The sequence below is a fragment of the Sphaeramia orbicularis genome, chromosome 1 (assembly GCF_902148855.1).
Source record: "Sphaeramia orbicularis chromosome 1, fSphaOr1.1, whole genome shotgun sequence".
In the NCBI taxonomy this organism is placed as follows: domain Eukaryota; kingdom Metazoa; phylum Chordata; class Actinopteri; order Kurtiformes; family Apogonidae; genus Sphaeramia; species Sphaeramia orbicularis.
Window position 1 is genome coordinate 57,958,577 of NC_043957.1, and position 18,418 is coordinate 57,976,994.

General features: G+C 36.5%; 1 protein-coding gene across 1 annotated transcript in view; it reads right to left on the minus strand.

The window, feature by feature from the left end:
- LOC115425495 (endonuclease V-like) overlaps window positions 1–18,418 on the minus strand; it is a 178,706-nt gene that overhangs the window by 156,360 nt on the left and 3,928 nt on the right. The window contains 1 exon segment of the mRNA XM_030143117.1: window positions 2,421–2,555. Within this exon segment, the coding sequence (XP_029998977.1) occupies window positions 2,421–2,555 (135 nt within the window).

Consider the following 18,418-nt stretch of genomic DNA (forward strand, 5'->3'; position numbering starts at 1 on the left):
TTAACTGAAAAGTCGGTTTGTTGACGCGTTGACATCTGTGGCACAAGTCGATGTTACTTTGGAGGAGTCGACTAGTCGTGTTATTCTCTCTCTCCCTTCCATCACCCGACAGCGCGTTAGCCATCACTCAGCACATGTCCATACTTTCATCTTTCTACATGAAAACATGGAGCACAGTCAGCGGTAGTGATGTGTGATCAGTGGACCCGGCTCAGGTTGGTGAGGGTCCAAAAAAATGTTACTTTGTTTGCAGGGCGGGTCCAAAAATTCCACAAAGTGGGTTAAAAAAAAAAAATACCCCCGCATCACTAGCACAAGGCCAAGACTGAAGGAAGAAGACGACTCAGAGTAGGAACTAAACTGACTGTGATCTAGAAAAACTCTGGTCTCAGTCATGTTCTGTGAACCATGGAAGCACCACCAAGACTGAAGAATAATTGGAACAGCCAGTGTGTTTGGATTATTCTATTCATTTATTTTATGAAGACAATGCGCTCTTTTCTCTAAAATGCTGTGTGCGTTGTTTCTGCCGCTGTCTGAACTTTTTCTCACTTTATGTTTTTCACTTAAATTTAAAAGAAAATTCCAGGTGTTAGCCTGTGTTTTGTTTTAGTTAAATGTCTGAGAAGGACTGTTGATGCTTGTGTCTTAGTTTTTTTATTCTGCTCTTTACTGTACATTGTTCATGTTACAGTGAACATTTGTACAAGTTGCTCATTGTTGAACTTCTGTGTGTCTGTGTTGTTACTTCGCTGTCAATGTGATGACGTCATCATACGACAAGTCGACTCGACTTCGACTTTATTGGCAAAAAAGTCAATCTGAAAAAATCTGGAGTCACTAATGCCTTATACATATATATATACATATATATATAATTTATTTATTTTACAGCTGAGGTCCTTGCCCTTTTCATCAGCAGTAGACATGCAGGTGTAATTAGTGTCATTTTGGTCTAGCAGTTGAAGGACTATTACTGATATACCTAACAACCAAAAATGTTTTTTGTTTATATATCGCTGAATCATAATAAAAGTTGTCCCATGACACTTTACATATAGAACTGGTAAAGACCAGATTCTTGATAAGTTGATCAGTTCTGTCCATTAAGGACACATTCAGATACAGTTTAGTGTTTTCTTATTTTTTCTCCTTGTCTATTTGGGATCTGCTCCCACTGGATGACACAATGTGAAATGAAAAATATCAGATTATGCAGTGAATCATAAGTCATGAGGAAAATTCCCTTCAAAGGCTGCAGATAAAGGGTGCACTGACTGCATCTGTCCAGGGCTAAATGTCAGTGGAAGTAAATCCAAACAATCACACACACTGGCTGTGTGTATGTGCACAGACGTGTGGAAAAGAAAAGGAGTGGTAGGAAAGAACGGGGGGGGGGGGCGAACAGAAGTGAGTGGGCGAAGATGAATGGAAGCCAACGTTTGGAGACAGTGAAGAAGGCAAACAGAAGATGCAGTGTAGTCAGGAGCCGTTCATGTGGGAGTGAGAAGGATGACCAGGCAGAAGAAAGTCCGTCATTACAACAATAAGTCTCAGTCAGAACTGGTCAAAAGTCCCACTAACATGTATTCATTTTATTTTAAAAAACATTATCAAAAGACTGCTAACATATAGAAGTTAGCATGTAGCAGCAACAGACACTTGATATGTGTTACTACAGGGTGTATTAAAAAAACTATACACTTTGAAAAACTACCCCCTGTTCCACATTTGATAATTTTTGGAATTTTCTTTTCTGGATGTCGGTAGGTAAAGGATTGGTGGATATGCGTCCAAATTTACAGACCCAGGTTTTCACGCATGAGTGTGCAGGGGACAATTGCTCAATCCAAGTTAAAACTGGTTTGCACGAAGTAGCGGTGGGATTTAAATCCAGTCAAAGGTCATGGGAGGGGCCAATGGGCGTCCATCTTGTTTTCCACAAAATTGCCAGGTTACAGCATTAACACTTTGGACACCATGTCCATTTCATTTCTTTACCCATGGCAGCTGTTCCTGCCTTTCAGTGTTAATTCAACTAGTTTACACCTGAAAATGTCACTGAGGACAGGGTTAGGGTTAACCTTAACCTTAACTTTGAAAATGTGTGTAAGACCATCCTAACGTCACTGCCAACACAGACATGCACTTTTACACATAAATGCAGTCATTTAAGTGTTACAGAAGAGCAATAGACTACCAGATTAAACTTCTCTAATGCAGGAAATATACAAAGTCAAAAATGGAAATGAATTATAAGTGTTCAAGTACTGAAAACCATCAAATGTTTGTCCGTACCCATGAATGATTCAGCCTTCCCCATAAATTACTGCAGAACACTAAACTACATGACGTGACTCATGAATTATGTTTTTGTTTTTCTACAAAACTTTTGAACAGAAGTGCTGCGAGTCGCTGACCTGAGGCATAAGTGAAGGCTCCTTTTTTTCCAGTCTTTGCAGAGCCTCCAGGAGGAAGGGGGTTTCTCTGAAGGCCAGGAAGCCGGATACGTACGGAGCCGTCAGCTTCACCATCTGACTGTCCTCATACAGAACCTACGAGACCAAAACCACCCATTCAGAACAGCTTCATTCATTTTGTCTGAGCTGAACCATGTAGGTTTCATATATATATATATATATATATATATATATATATATATATATATATATATATATATATATATATATATATATACACAGGGTGGGGAAGCAAAATTTACAATGAACATTTTGTTGTTTTTTCTCAGCAGGCACGACGTCAGTTGTTTTGAAACCAAACATATACTGATGTCATAATCATACCTAACACTATTATCCATACCTTTTCACAAACTTTTGCCCATATGAGTAATCAGGAAAGCAAACGTCAAAGAGTGTGTGATTTGCTGAATGCACTCGTCACACCAAAGGAGATTTCAAAAATAGTTGGAGTGTCCATAAAGACTGTTTAGAATGGAAAGAAGAGAATGACTATGAGCAAAACTATTACCAGAAAGTCTGGAAGATACTATTAAAGAAGAATGGGAGAAGTTGTCACCCCAATATTTGAGGAACACTTGCACAAGTTTCAGGAAGCGTGTGAAGGCAGTTATTGAGAAAGAAGGAGGACACATAGAATAAAAACATTTTCTATTATGGACATTTTCTTGTGGCAAATAAATTCTCATGACTTTCAATAAACTAATTGGTCATACACTGTCTTTCAATCCCTGCCTCAAAATATTGTACATTTTGCTTCCTCACCCTGTATATATATATATATATATATATATATATATATATATATATATATATATATATAGATATAGATATAGATATAGATATATATACTGTATCTGTGTGTGTGTGTCCACAGTAGATTTTAAGACTCACTGTGGTCATGATTTGCAGCAGTCAAACCCAGTCAAACCCAGTCAAACCCAGTAGCCTAAGGTTGTTTCTGTTGGACTTGAATGAGTTTGACTCTGAAACAAGGTTATTATCATTAACGAAAACAAACAAAATGATGAAAACTACAAATTGAAAAACCATTTTCGTCAACTGAAATAAATAAAAACTATAATTAAAAGAAAAAAAACATAACTAACTGAAACTGTATTGTGAACTTATAAAACTAACTAAAACGGATAAAAATTATGGATAAAATTCCCTTCGTTTCTGTTTTTGTCAGTGTTGGATTGATATGAAATCGATTTATTTCACTCTAGCAATTTTAGCTGTCGGCACCAATACGACACTTCACGGTCTGTCACTTGGTTTAGAATCGTCTTGTGGTCCGAACTGCACCTGGAAACATGGAGACTAAAGCAGCCTGTCCTGTCTGGGATTTATGTGAATATGACGGCGAAGAAGAGAAAAAAAAAAAATAAAAAAAAAAATAAACTAAGAGTAAGCATTTAGTAAAAAACAAAAACTAATAAAAACTAGTAAACCTGCTCTAAAAACAAATTAAAACGAACTGAATTAGAAAAAAAAAAGTCAAAACTAAATAAAACTAAACTATAATGAAAAATCCAAAACTATTAGAACCTTGCTCTGAAACACAACTATGTGGGCGGTGGGAGAAAAGGCGAAAGAAGAGCATTTTCAAGAGAATATTTACATAAATATGTCATTTTCATTCATTTGAAAGTTGTTCCACTGTTTATTGTACACAAATTTTGTAAACTGACTGTTCTACATATTCACTGTGTGCATGAATGTCCTAATGTGTGGTATAGCTCTGTCTTGACACTTCTGTTTAAGGCAGAACTCCTGTGTTTGAGTATTTTCCCTACTTTTGTGGATAAATTCGGTGCTCAGTTGGGTCATTGTAGGTCCTGCAACAAAAGGTTCCGATAAAACACAGGTGTCAAACATGTGTCCCGGCGGCCAAATCCAGCCCGGCAAAGAATCCAATCTGGCCCGCGGGATGAATTTGTGAAATGCAAAAATTACACTGAAGATATTAAAAATCAGTGTTGTCAAAATAATTTTAATTCAGGTTCCACATACAGACCAATTAGATTTCCAGTGGGTCAGAACCAGTCAAATATGATCAGAATAACCTATAAATAATGACAACCCCAAATTTTATCTTGTTTTTTTGGTGAAAAAAAGGAAAAATTACATGAAAATGTTTACATTACCAAATTATACTTTTAGAAAAAATGGGAATAACCTGAACAAATATGAACAAACGGAAATGTCTTAAGAAAAGTAAATGCAATTTGACTAAAATTCTGCCTGTTACGAAATGTTTTGTGCGATTGTAATGCACACGTGTAAATGATAAACTGATAAACTGAGGCAGAACATTGTTAAAATTGCACTTCTTTTTCTCAAGACAATTCAAGTTGTTCATGTTATTCAGATTTTTAAGGAAACTTTGTAGATGTAAACCTGACCATTATATAGTTTTACTTTTTTCGCTGTTATTATTTTACTGGTCCGGCCCACTGCAGATCAAATTGAGCTGAATGTGAAACCTGAACGAAAATGAGTTTGACAGCCCTGCGATAAAAGTATAAAATTTCACAAAATTTGAGGCAATTATTACCATAACGGCCCTCTAAAATGTTGAGCTAGAGCAGTTCATCAATAATTATCACCAAAAAAATTTAAACCAAAACATGCTATACATATCCAGTTGGACCTAACTCCATCCATTAGACGTGGAATAGTCATTATGTTAGTTCTGATCATCTCCACTTTATCTTCATGTTGCTTTGGTTTAACTGCTGTGGCTAAAATGTCCCACATATTAACATATACATTCAAAACGACATTGTCAGCGGTGAACAGAATGTGACCAAAGTCTCATCTTAATGAATCCCAAACTCAACAGTGAACTCCTGCTCACAGTGAAGCTACATGCTAATGTGGAATGCTAATGATCAACACCATACAGACCGCAGCCAAGGAAGCTTCAACACGCCAAGGATTCCTCAGGAAAAAAGAGAGATTACAGACCAAAGGGAGGAGAAATTTACACACTTCTGCAGATTTAGAGGAAGACCTTTCCCTCAGACACTACGCTCATTAGATTAGACAGACATGACGAGACTCTGACCTTTGGCCACCAGTCCATCTGTGCTTTTATTCATTTTATTTGTGCCAAATGTTGTAACCACTGACTGTACACAGATATTAGAGGGTGGAAGAATCATGGTGGCTTTTTGGAGCTGGTGGCAAGTTTATTATCGTAAACGAAAACTAACGAAATGACGAAAACTAGAATTGTAAAAACATTTTCGTTAACTGAAAATAAATAAAAACTATAATTAACAGAAAAAAAACGATAACTAACTGAAACTGTGCTGTGAACTAAAATGGATAAAAATTATGGATAAAATTCCCTTCGTTTTCGTCTTTGTCAGTGTCGGACTAATATGAAATCGATTCATTTCCCTTAAGCAATTTCAGCTGTTGGCACCATATGATATTTAAGGGTCCATCACTTGTGTTCACTTGTGGTTTCCAGTCGTCTTCTGGTCCCCACTTTACCTGGAAACATGGAGACTAAAGTTGGGAGAAAGCAGCAGAGTCCTGTCTGGGATTTATTTGAATACGACGACAGAGAAGAAGAGAAAAGATATTAGAGCTGCAACCAATTAATCGACTCACAGTGATCCAAAAAAATCATTCAACCACAATTCTCCTGAATCAAAGCTTTGTTTCCTTCATTTCTCTGCTGTTAAACATTGGTTCCACTGTTGTGTTTCACACGGACGCTTATTGTGACGCACAAAGAAGCTTCAGTTCAGGAAAACTGCAATAGACTATCTCCCTTCAATCAATTCGAGTCGATTAATCAAATCGGGAATTTTTGCATTGACTTCAAGCGCCTAATCGATTAATCGGTTGCAGCTCTAAAAGATATAAAGAAACTAAAACTAAACTAAAACTAAGCATTTAGAAAATAACAAAAACTAATAAAAACTAGCAAAACCTGCTCTAAAAACGAATGAAAACTAACTGAATTAGAGAAAAAAAAAGGTCAAAACTAAATAAATCTAAACTATAATGAAAAATCCAAAACTATTAGAACCTTGGTTGGTAGTGACCATATTTAGACAAGTGGGGTGGAAATACAGGAGCTTGATGGGTCAGAGGTCAGCTCATGCTCAGTGTTGGTTTACTGAGTCTGCCAGACAGTGAACGTTAGAAAGCACTGCATAAAAAAGTCCTTTTAGGTTTGTGACGTGTTAACAGCAGCTGCAGTTGAAGTGTCTGTCAGGAAAAAAATAAACCGAACAAGTGAAGAAGTAAACAGAGCTTACTAATACCCCCGCTAGGGATGTAACGATTACCGGTATAACAATAAACCCCAGTAAAATTCCTGACAGTTAGTATTACCGTTTAAATTCTAATTATCATGATAACCATGTTTGATTACCGCACTTTGAAAACTCACGGTACTGCTCATTTCCTGGAGAAGCAGCAGCATTCCAGGCACGCATGCCAGTGTGCAATGTCTATCTATCTATCTATGAAAAATAAACTAAAATAACTCAAACCTGATATGGAAAATGGTCAAACAATGGCCACAAGATGACATCTTTAATGCACATTCGTATGTTGTTGTATGTTTGTATGTTTACATGTTAATATTTGAATGTTTCTGCCAACAGAAAGTACTTTGTGCATATTATTTTATTTATTTATTTTCAAAATAAGACTTGGTTATATTATTTCAGTGTGTGTATTAGTACTTTTTGAACATTTTGAGCACAATTTCAACAATGCCATGATAATAATGATAAGCGTGATAATTTTGGTCATGATAATCGTGGTATGAAATTTTCATATGGTTACATCCCTAACCCCCGCACAACACAACAGGTCGTCCCTCCTGCTCACTGATACCCTGCCTACTGAAGGGTTCATTTTGAGTTACAACTTTCAATCTTCCCAAAAAAAGAATATGTAAAAAAAAAAAAAAAAAAATGCAAAAATTGAGGGAAAGGCACACACAGAACAGGTGTGTCAAATTTGAAAAGTATCAGGTGAACAGTGTCTGAGAAACCGGTTGGACAAAAATCTCAGACAGAGGGATGGACATGTGTAGGGATGTAATGATTACCGGTATAACGATAAACTGTGGTAAAATTGCAGACAGTTAGTATTACTGTTTAAATTCTAATTCTCATGATAACCGTGTTTGATTACCGGAGAAAACACCTATGTAAAGATCTGCTTTTATGTCAAATATTTGAGTATAGTTTTAATTTACTGCAATTTTAATTGTATATACCTCATATTTGGAAGCAATATTCACTTTTAAAGTCTTTGAAAAGGTTCGTTAAGCATCTGTGTGTTATTTATGCAATAAATTATATACATTTTTCAAATTGGCTTTTAAATTTTTTTTGTTTTTTGTCCTTTTGTGTTGATATAGTGGGTTAAAGTGAAAAAAATAATGATGATATAGATGACGTTGTGCGAAAAAAACAGATCCCAAACATGGGTATAGTAAACATTTGTTTCTATAGTATATAAAGGCCAAATCAAAAGGACTGAAAAACAGACAAAATAGACTCAGACCACTAAGGGTTAATATTGGAATGTTTCTGCAACAGAAGGGACATTGTGCCGATTATTTTATTTTGTTTTTTTGTTGTTGTTTTTTTTTTTTTCCAAAATACAACTTGGTTAAATTATTTTAGTGTGTGTATCAGTACTTTTTGAACATTTTGAGCACATTTTCAATAATACCACAATAATAATGATAACCGTGATAATTTTGGTCACAATAACCGTGATATGAAATTTTCATATGGTTACATCCCTAGACATGGGTTAAATAATAATAAATAAATAAACAAACCAGAAGTCCAACTTGGCAGGTGAGGGAGTTTTTCAAACAGACATGTTCATTAAAACACAGCAGCCACAAAAGCCTGTATCTGACCTGAGGTCTGATTAACCGAAAAATAGAACACTGGACCAAATCCAAATAAAAGGGAGACCAGAATGAGTCCTTGAAAAAGGCCTGAGTTTCAATGCAAGTCTGCTGTGTGGAAACAATGACTTCTGGAGTCACCCACAGCTGCTGTCAGAGGAGTTCCAGCTGGGAAACACTGACGCATTGGGTTTATGTTGAAGTGGAGGTGTTTAGGTTGCATCACTGTGTCAAACTGTTCTGCAGAAATGGGACTTTGAATGGAATGTGAGGTGGAAAAACAGCTAAAAAACACAACTTTCAGTTTACAGAGGTACACAAAAACAGAAAATGGAGCTGTATTCCAATGAAAAAACTTCAACACAAGGTAGAACACCTTAGGCCAGGGTTCTCAAACTCATTTTCTTTCAGGCTCCAAATTCAGCCCAATTTGATCTGCAGTGGGTCAGACTAGTAAAATAATGGCATAATAACCAATAAATAATGACAACTGCAAATGTTTGTCTTATTTTTAGTGCAAAAAACCCCATTAAAAGATGGAAATACTTACTTTTATAAACTATCCAAATAAAAAAGATGTGAATAACCTGAAAAAACAAAAATTTCTTAAGAAAAATAAATATAATTTTAACAATATTCTGCCTCAACTTCTCATTTGTCCATGTGCATTCTGGATCAGATCTACAAAGACACTAAACACTGAGGAACAGGCAGAAAAGAGTTCTAATTGGGCTGAATTTTTTTTAGACATTACAGGTTGTTCATATTTGTCGAGGTTATTCACATTTTATTGTTTCAGGATAGTTTGTAAATGTAAATATTTTCATAATTTAATGTTATTTTTTTGCACTAAAAGAAAAAATTTAAGTTGTCATTATTTACAGTGTAAAAAAAATCTGTAGTTTAACAGAATTTTCACTGTTTATTTTACAGATTTTTCCTGTATTTTTAAGATGCAGGAAAATATCAAAGAAATTACAAAAATAGACTGTGATTTTTACACGTCAAATGTAAAATAACACGAAAAAACTGTAACTGTGAATAACCAAAAAAATTTCAATTTTTAAAATTTTATTTTTTTCTTTTTTCACAGAAAAACACAGTTAAAATACATTTGCAAATGTATCATAATTTCACAAATATTTCTTTGCTATTTATGAGATTAAACTGTTAATTTACAGTTTAATACTGTAAAAAACATCGAATATCTGCTGATATAATGGGTATCGGCTTTTTTTTAGCCCCCAATATCAGTATTGGTATCGGCATCAGCCCTGAAAATCCCATGTCGGTCGGGCTCTAGTATCAGTAGATAGAATTCAATGCTTTTTAACGCCCCTTTAAACACATTTAATGCCCATGTCCAACTGCAGACACACTTTTATATATAGTTTTATAGTTTACCGTCGACAGGCTTTAACCATCTTTATCTATCCTTGATATGTTCAGCAATTTTGTGTTTTGTGTAGAAATTTAGGGTAGGATGAAGGATGGGGTAGGGGGGCGGGGCATTATAAGTTAAACTTCATCCCGCTCCTTTTCAAGTGTTGGACTTTCTTTTATATAATCCTTTTGTTGTTTGGTTTTAATGCAAATTCAAAACAAACAAACAAACCAGGTTGTGAACAGTTCCTCCTCCGATCACTTCTGCTGAAACTTGCATTTTCCCATTTTTCCCACATTTGCTAATATTCCCTCTGCTCGTATTAACAAAATGTTCCAACCAAGGTTTTTATCGTTAAGGAAAACTAACGAAATGATGAAAACTAGAAATGTAAAAACATTTTCGTTAACTGAAATAAAAAAAAAAAACTATAATTAAAAGAAAAAAATGATAACTACCTGAAACTGTATTGTGTGTTTACAAAACTAACTAAAACGGATAAAAATTCTGGATAAAATTCCCTTCGTTTTCATCTTTGTCAATGTTGGATTGATACGAAATCAATTTATTTCCCTCAAGCAATTTCAGCTGTTGGCACCATATGATATTTAAGGGTCCGTCACTTGTGGTTTCCAGTCGTCTTCTGGTCCCCACTCTACCTGGAAACATGGAGACTAAAGTTGGGAGAAAGCAGCAGAGTCCTGTCTGGGATTTATTTGAATATGACGACAGAGAAGAAGAGAAAAGATATTAGAGCTGCAACCAATTAATCTACTCAAAGTGATCCAAAAAAATCATTCAACCACAATTCTCCTGAACCAAAGCTTTGTTTCCTTCATTTCTCTGCTGTTAAACATTGGTTCCACTGTTGTGTTTCACACGGACGCTTATTGTGACGCACAAAGAAGCTTCAGTTCAGGAAAACTGCAATAGACTATCTCCCTTCAATCATGGGGCGTCCCATTTTTGGGACTTCTTTTCTGATCAAGCTCTTAATTTGACCAGTTAATCTCTTACATATTACTAACTCCCAAAAATTTTTTCGACCCAATCCGTAAAGTTTTAGAACCCCCCCTCACCACCACCACCACCACCACCATCTTTAGGGTGCCCGTCAGCCCAGTGCAGAAAACCCATTTTCAATGGAAAATCCTGCATTTGTCAGTTAGTTCTGCCATATCTGCTCATACAAATGTCATATTAGAAGTTTTGGGGGACGCTACTGTCGTTTATGAAGGTCTCAAATCATGTACAGGTCAAAGGTCACATGATTTTAGACAAGGTCAAGGTCATATGACACTGAAAAATGGGTCAAATCACAGGTTTTTACTGATTTCTTTCTTGCCTAGTGTTATTTCACACATCTGCACTAAGAGCTGATTTCACTGGACAACATCTGATCCTAGATGACCCATCTGGTACCCTCCCTTTTCTGCAGTTCAGCAGGTACCGACAAATGCAGGATTTTTCATTGAAAAATGGGTTTTCTGCACTGGGCTGACGGGCACCCTAAAGATGGCAGTAGGGGGGGTCTAAAACTTCACGGATTGGGCCGAAATTTTTTTGGGAGTTACTAATATATAACTGGTCAAATTAAGAGCTTGATCAGAAAAGAAGTCCCAAAAATGGGACACCCGATTCAATCAATTCGAGTCGATTCATCGAATCGGAATTCTTGCATTGGCTTCAAGCACCTAATTGATTAATCGGTTGCAACTCTAAAAGATATAAAGAAACTAAAACTAAAACTAAACTAAAACTAAGCATTCAGAAAATAACAAAAACTAATAAAAACTAGCAAAACCTGCTCTAAAAACAAATTAAAACTAACTGAATTAGAGAAAAGAAAAATGCAAAACTAAATAAAACTAAACTGGAATAAAAAATCCCAAACTATTAGAACCTTGGTTCCAATTGCTCTGGAAAAGGGGGTTTTGTAAATCGATATAGAATTAAACTGAAACTCGTATGTCACGTGACATATTTAATACACCTTTTACAGCACGCAAAATAAGCAATTCATCTAAAAAAACCAAAAAAATAGGGTTGTGTTTTTAAAGCTGGTTTCAGCCCAAACCTCCTGAAGCCAAACTCACACATTATGATCAAACCTTCACATTACTTGTGTTTGCTGAATACTTTCTGTCATCATTCCTTTTGTCTTTTGTAGCATTTGTTTCCATCATAGTCTGTCACCAGAAAGGAAGATCACAGTCTTAAAAAAAATAAATACAGAAAAAAATCCTGTCACCACTGCTGCTGTTCCTGCTCATCACCACTAGAGGTCACCCCTGTCTCAGATTCCATTCCCACTGCAGTGAAGAGAGTAAAGAAAGTATTTGTCTGTACTAAAAGATGCTACAAGTTGCTAAGTGACTTCATCCCCTAATTTGCAGAATCTGAAATGTTCATGTAATTATAATGAAGCATGTTAGAGAGAAAAGGAACAGACAGAAAGTGAGTACAACTACAAATGAACTATACTCTGACATATTTTTTTTTTTTTTAATCTCAGTTCAGTTCCAGTTCCTTGATCCAGAAGACAAAAACAGCCTGATTATCGTTAAGTGTGTACCCCTCCTCAGTGTGAAACTGACTTTTCCAGCAGCTGCAGACAGACTGTGGGTTTATACGACTGGGACAGACAACATCATCTCAGGTCAAATGTGTGTGTTTTACCGTTTTAGGTCAATTTTCAAAAGATGCTAAAAGTTTCCAAACAAATTTCCAAAGTGGTTAAATTTGGTAGATATCAAACTGGAAGAAAAATCCAAGGCCCTCTCTTTAAACATTAAAATGCCTTTATTAACATGGCACGGTCATATGTAGACCTAAAAAAAACACTCCTATGCATTTCGGCTTAAAGCCTTCATCAGGAAGTCGGACAGGAGCCTGGAAAGCTGTAGGTTCCTATAGGGCAGTGCAATTAATCAAAATTCAATTACAATTTCGATTATTACGCTCAACGATTACAAAATTATGTAATCGAGAAAAAACGATTACACTGGTCAACAACAAATTTATTGTTTCAGTTTTTTGAGCTGATTTAGGATCATTTTGGTGCTGAATCCAAAAATCACATTAATTTTGCTCAATCAGGTCAACTTTATGAACTATGCTACATATTGGCTTTTGAACATTTTTGCTTACATTTATGGGCATTTTCACATCATATGATACAAAATTCTTTCATATTTCTTGCAATAAACGAGTTCTGAAGATTTTACTTTTGCCAATTTATGATTGTTTTTTTTAATATTACAGGTGAATGAAATGGCTTCGACTAGAAGATCTTGCAAAAATAAGCCTGACGTATTCTGCTACATCTGCGGTGAATACATAATAAATAATAAATACATCCTGTTAGAAAATGATTGTTTTTGTCTTAAAACCTATTTTGGGTGAGAACTATATAAAAAATCAACTGATAAAGTCACAAAAATGTAATCAATTTTGTGAGAAGATCAAATTTTTCAAAATCAAATTAACAAAAAAACCTGACCTGATTGAGAAAAGCAGATGTCATTTTTGGATTTAGCGGTGGAAAATGGTCCGAATTCAGTTGAAAAAACCTAGACAACTTGCAAAAAACATTTTTTTGTAACCCAGTGTAATTAATTGAGTTGTTCTAATTCATGCGCACTCGAGCTACCATGAGCTGCTTGGCCCCACCCCCCTCTAAGCTACTGCTGCCAGCTAGCCGGCAGGTCCATCCCACCAGGAAAGACCTAGCAGTCTTGAAAAATGGCAGGAGAATCCCAGCAGAAGCGGCTGGTAAACAAAAAAGGCAATTCAAATTTAATTGTATGGAATCACTTTGGGTTTGATGAAGAAGACGAAGAACAAAAACACATCACGTGCAAAAAGTGCTTCGTAGTTGTGTCCACACCGACCGCTAACACAACAAACCTATGGACGTAAATCTGTCTCATCAGATATGGAATTATAAAAGCTGTTGAATTTTATAGTATTATAGTAGTAATTTTATAGTATCTGAACTTGTTTTTGCACTGAAATTAAGTATCTGAATTTTTTTTGCACTAAAATTAAGTATCTGAATTTAACTATGTTCATAAATTTAGAATTTAAAAAAATTCAGATGCAAAAAAATTCAGACGCAAAAAATTCCGATCACACATCCGGGACACCTAGGATAAGCAATCGATTCTATCTCAGGTTGAACCGACAGCCAGCCAGTCGAGTTACATTAGGCTGGTCATGTGACACCGATGCAGGAAGACGGTCAGCACGCATGTGTGATCTGAATTTTTTGCATCTGAATTTTTTAAATTCTAAATGTATGAACATAGTTGAATTCAGAGACAAAAAATTCCGATACTTAATTTCAGCACAAAAAAAAAAAAATTCATATACTTAATTTCAGTGCCAAAAAAATTCAGTGCTAGAAATTCAATAGCTTTTTTAATTCCAAATCTGATGAGACAGATTTACTTCCATACAACCTTTTAAACCATCTAAAGTTTAACCACAGCGACCTTTTGTCAGGATCCTGGTGTTTTCTTGTGTTGCCCCTCCCTTTTGTGGGTGTGTGTCTTGTTTGTTCTTTCCCTGTCTTGTGTGTGTGTGTGTGTGTGTGTGTGTGTTGTCTGGAGCTGGGCGGAGCCAGAGTTCACCCTTCACCTACACACCTGCACATTATCTGCAGTTAAGCCACCTGCCTCCAATCAACCACCTCACCCCTCTGTATCTAAGTCCAGTCTTCAGCACAGCTCATCACCACACTGTCAGCTCACCTCAGTGGTAGTTCATGCAGTTTTTGCTCTGTCACTTTTCTGTTTTTGGTTTAATCTGATTGCGCTCTTTTTTCCCAGCTCCTGCCTTTGCCTGCCTCCTCCCTGGACTCAACAGCCACTTTCATCCTGTTCCTGCTCTAGCCCATTTTTGGAAACAATCATTAAAGATTTGTGTCATTTTACAAGTTCGTCTTTAGTCCGTTTGTCTGCATCGTGGGTAGGGATCGGAATCAAGAACCGGTTCTTTTTGAGAACCGGTTCCCAGTGGCTCGATTCCTTGGAATCGTTTGCCTGCCTGCTTAATGATTCTGCTTATCGATTCTGCCTTCGTTGTGCATGCGCGATGACATCACATGTACGCTGCATTGTTTTGGTCAGAACGTAGCCAACATGGTGTTGAGGCAGAAACGGTCTAAACAGACCACACCAGGTCCAAACAGACCACACCAGGTCTAAACAGACCACACCAGGTCTACACAGACCACACCAGGTCTAAACAGACCACACCAGGTCTAAACAGACCACACCAGGTCCAAACAGACCACACCAGGTCTAAACAGACCACACCAGGTCCACTGGAACACTGTCAAAGCTTCCATGTCTTCTAAAGGTGGAATCCCTCCAGTCTCCTCAAACATTTGTCCACATGTGACTCATTTACATGAATGTCACGTATTTGATTCTCTACTCAGCGGTGCTTGTGAATGTAGCGGCAGAGTGAACGCCGGGCCGGTTCCGGTGTGGGCAACAAACATAACTCCTCAAATACAAGTTTCTGAAGGTAAGAAGGGAAAGGAAATGAGGTGCACAACAACGGGAGACAAGCTGAGCCAAGTCGAACTGGTTTCACGTAGTAGAAATGCAGCAATAGAGGAATTAGTAAAGAGTCTGTAGTTTCACTTTCACTGTACCCCCCCCCCCCCCCCCCCCCCCCCGCCAAACTGGCCCGGCGTCATCTGTTATTATGTGTCCATTCCATCTCTCACCTAACTTATGACACCTTTATGACAATCTTACGAAAAACCCAAACACAAAAAAAAAAAACAAAACAAATCCATCTACAACTTCGCCCACAATGCAGTCTTCAGTCTCCAAATCTCTTCACGCTGCAACTCCCTACTCATTAACATCAGAGAGACACCAAAAGAAAACAGAATCCATTGTCCATTACCTGGTTAAAGGCATGTGCTCCATTAACACCACTGACAACTGGAGCTTCAGACAAATGGTGAATACACTGGACAAATGCTATGTTTTGCCTTCAAAACATCATTTTACACAAGCTGCTTTGCCTGCCTTATACGAAAAGGCCTTAACTGAAACCTTACGGCATGACACTGAAAAAAACAAAACAAAACAAAAAACAAAACAAAAAAAAACAAAAACTATATATATATATATATATATATATATATATATATATATATATATATATATATATAAATAAAACTTACCATGTTTCATACTACATTGAACATAATTGAATTTATAATTTGCACTTTACTTGAGTTTTTTTTTTTTTTTTTTTTATTGCTACAGTTCTATGGCAAGTCTATAGCAGTTTAATTCCAGTGCACTATTTGTTTACAAAAGGAAGCATACTTGAATTTACAGTACACTTCTTTGCATTCAAAGATTTTTTGTTTCATACAAAAGTGAACATACTTTGTTTTAGTGTTTAAAAGCTGTATTTATGTTTAAAGTAGGGCTGGGCAAGTTAACGCATTATTACCGTGTTAACGCATTCATTAAATACTGCCGACAATTTTTTTTAATCTCACATTAATGCCTTTTTATTCTAACTCCTATTCTTCTGCTTGTGTGCGTGTAGCGATTAGCTGCAGATAGACAACAGGTTTACCAAGAAAAGCCCAAAACTTGTGTCCAAATCTGTTCCTGTAGACTCACTGTAAAACTGAAACATACAAACAAAATATGTCTGAGTTCTGTTCACTGCCTTAGTACATTTACATGGCACTATACATTTAAATGAATGGGAATAAGATCGCTAGCTCGATGCTAACTTGAATGGGAAAATCCATGGACACGCTAACGATTAGCATTTACAGATTAATTTAAGATTTACAACATCTTTTTATCCAGCAACAAAGGTTCACATCAGAGATATTTGATACTGTTCATTCTGACAACAACTGAACAGAAAATACTCACAGGCAAACGTTTTTGGGGCCATACAAACAGAGTGAAAGAAACGTGTCTGTTCATTCCTTCTTATGTCTGAACTGACTACAGAACACCGCAAGGACAAAACATACGTTAGAGCAACTTATTCCCACCACTAGAGGGCCCCCTTTGTTTACTCTGAACAACTGAACATCACATATTCTTTTTCAGTCCGTTGTTCTCGCTCTGTGAACACTCGTAGGTAAACCATGGGTCACAGGAACAGGAGGATGTGGATCAGGGTTGGTTTGACAATTGGCGTCAACATACATTTCAACCAATGACAGCATTTGGGGTGGGCTTAAGACTCCTGTCAATCACTCACAAGCAGAAATAAACTGGTGTGGACATAAACATGTGTAACAGTAGCGGTCTGTTCCATGGACATTTTCATTTTAAATGTCTTCAGATGGTGGGGGGGGGGGGGCACAGCTGTTTGGAAGCACTGACATGTGGGATTATTTTTATCACTGGAGTACTTCAGTCTGAAATATCACTGAAAGGAAACACACACTGTTGATGCCGGCAACCCTCCCCCCCACACACACATATAACTATGCGATTAATCATGATTAATCACAGAAATCCACACGATTATGAATTTCAGTTGTTGCCCAGCACTAGTTTAAAAAGTATATTTTACATTGTTTTGCAAGAAAAAAAATAAACAACTTTAAGGTTAACAAATAATCATTTTTAATAATCGTCATTTCAATTATTGCTAAAACAATCGTGATTATTGTTTTTTTCTATAATCGAGCAGCCCTAGATTCCTCTATAGTAGGACAGTAGGATATAGTAGGAACCTACAGCTTTCCAGGCTCCTGTCTGACTTCCTGGTGAAGGCTTGAAGCTGAAACACATAGAAGTGTTTTTTAGGTTTAGATCTGACTGTGCCATGTTAATAAAAGCATTTTAATGTTTAAAGAGAGTGCCTTGGATTTTCTTCCAGTTTGATATCTACTGTGGTGGAAAAATTTACTTTTTATATTTTATACTCTTTATATTTTATACTGTTAGTACATCTTCTTTTAATGCTGAGTCATTATTCATTATGTGTGATGTTTACCACTCTGTAACACCCCCAACCCAGGAACGGAGTTCTTGCCTTGAGTTAAAACCCAAAGACCTAAATGTCTGAATGTGTAGATAGAGGATGGCGCCTGCACTCCAGATAGGATCCAAGCAAGGTTAGAGTGAAGAGGTCATCATGACCTCTTCACGGAGTAGTATGGGGTGGTACGATGTACGTAAGGAATGACATCATAGTTTGAGGGGGTTGGATTTGGTTCTACATAATCTTTAGTTTTCTCTTGTTTAATCAGACTTCACTTACAGAGTTTCTCTGTGATTGACTTCTCAATAAATGCATTTATTTATTTTAACTCTAACTTTCTCTCCTCCTCTTTGTGTGTGGGTTAGCAGTTGAACATTTCCATAACACTACCAAATTTAGCTACTTTGGAAATTTGTTTGGAAACTTTTAGCAACTTTTGAAAAGTGACACATGACGGTAAAACACACACATTTGACCCCAGATGAATTTGTTTTGTTTTTTTCCAGTTTGGTATCTACTTTATGAACCCCTTTTCCCAAAGAGCACCTTGAACAAACTCTTTTTTGGTCTGAGAAGAATTCCTTCCCATGAACTTTTGTAGCTAAATTTGTTGCTAAAAACCTTGTTAGCGTAGACTGAAGTGTTGCTAAATGT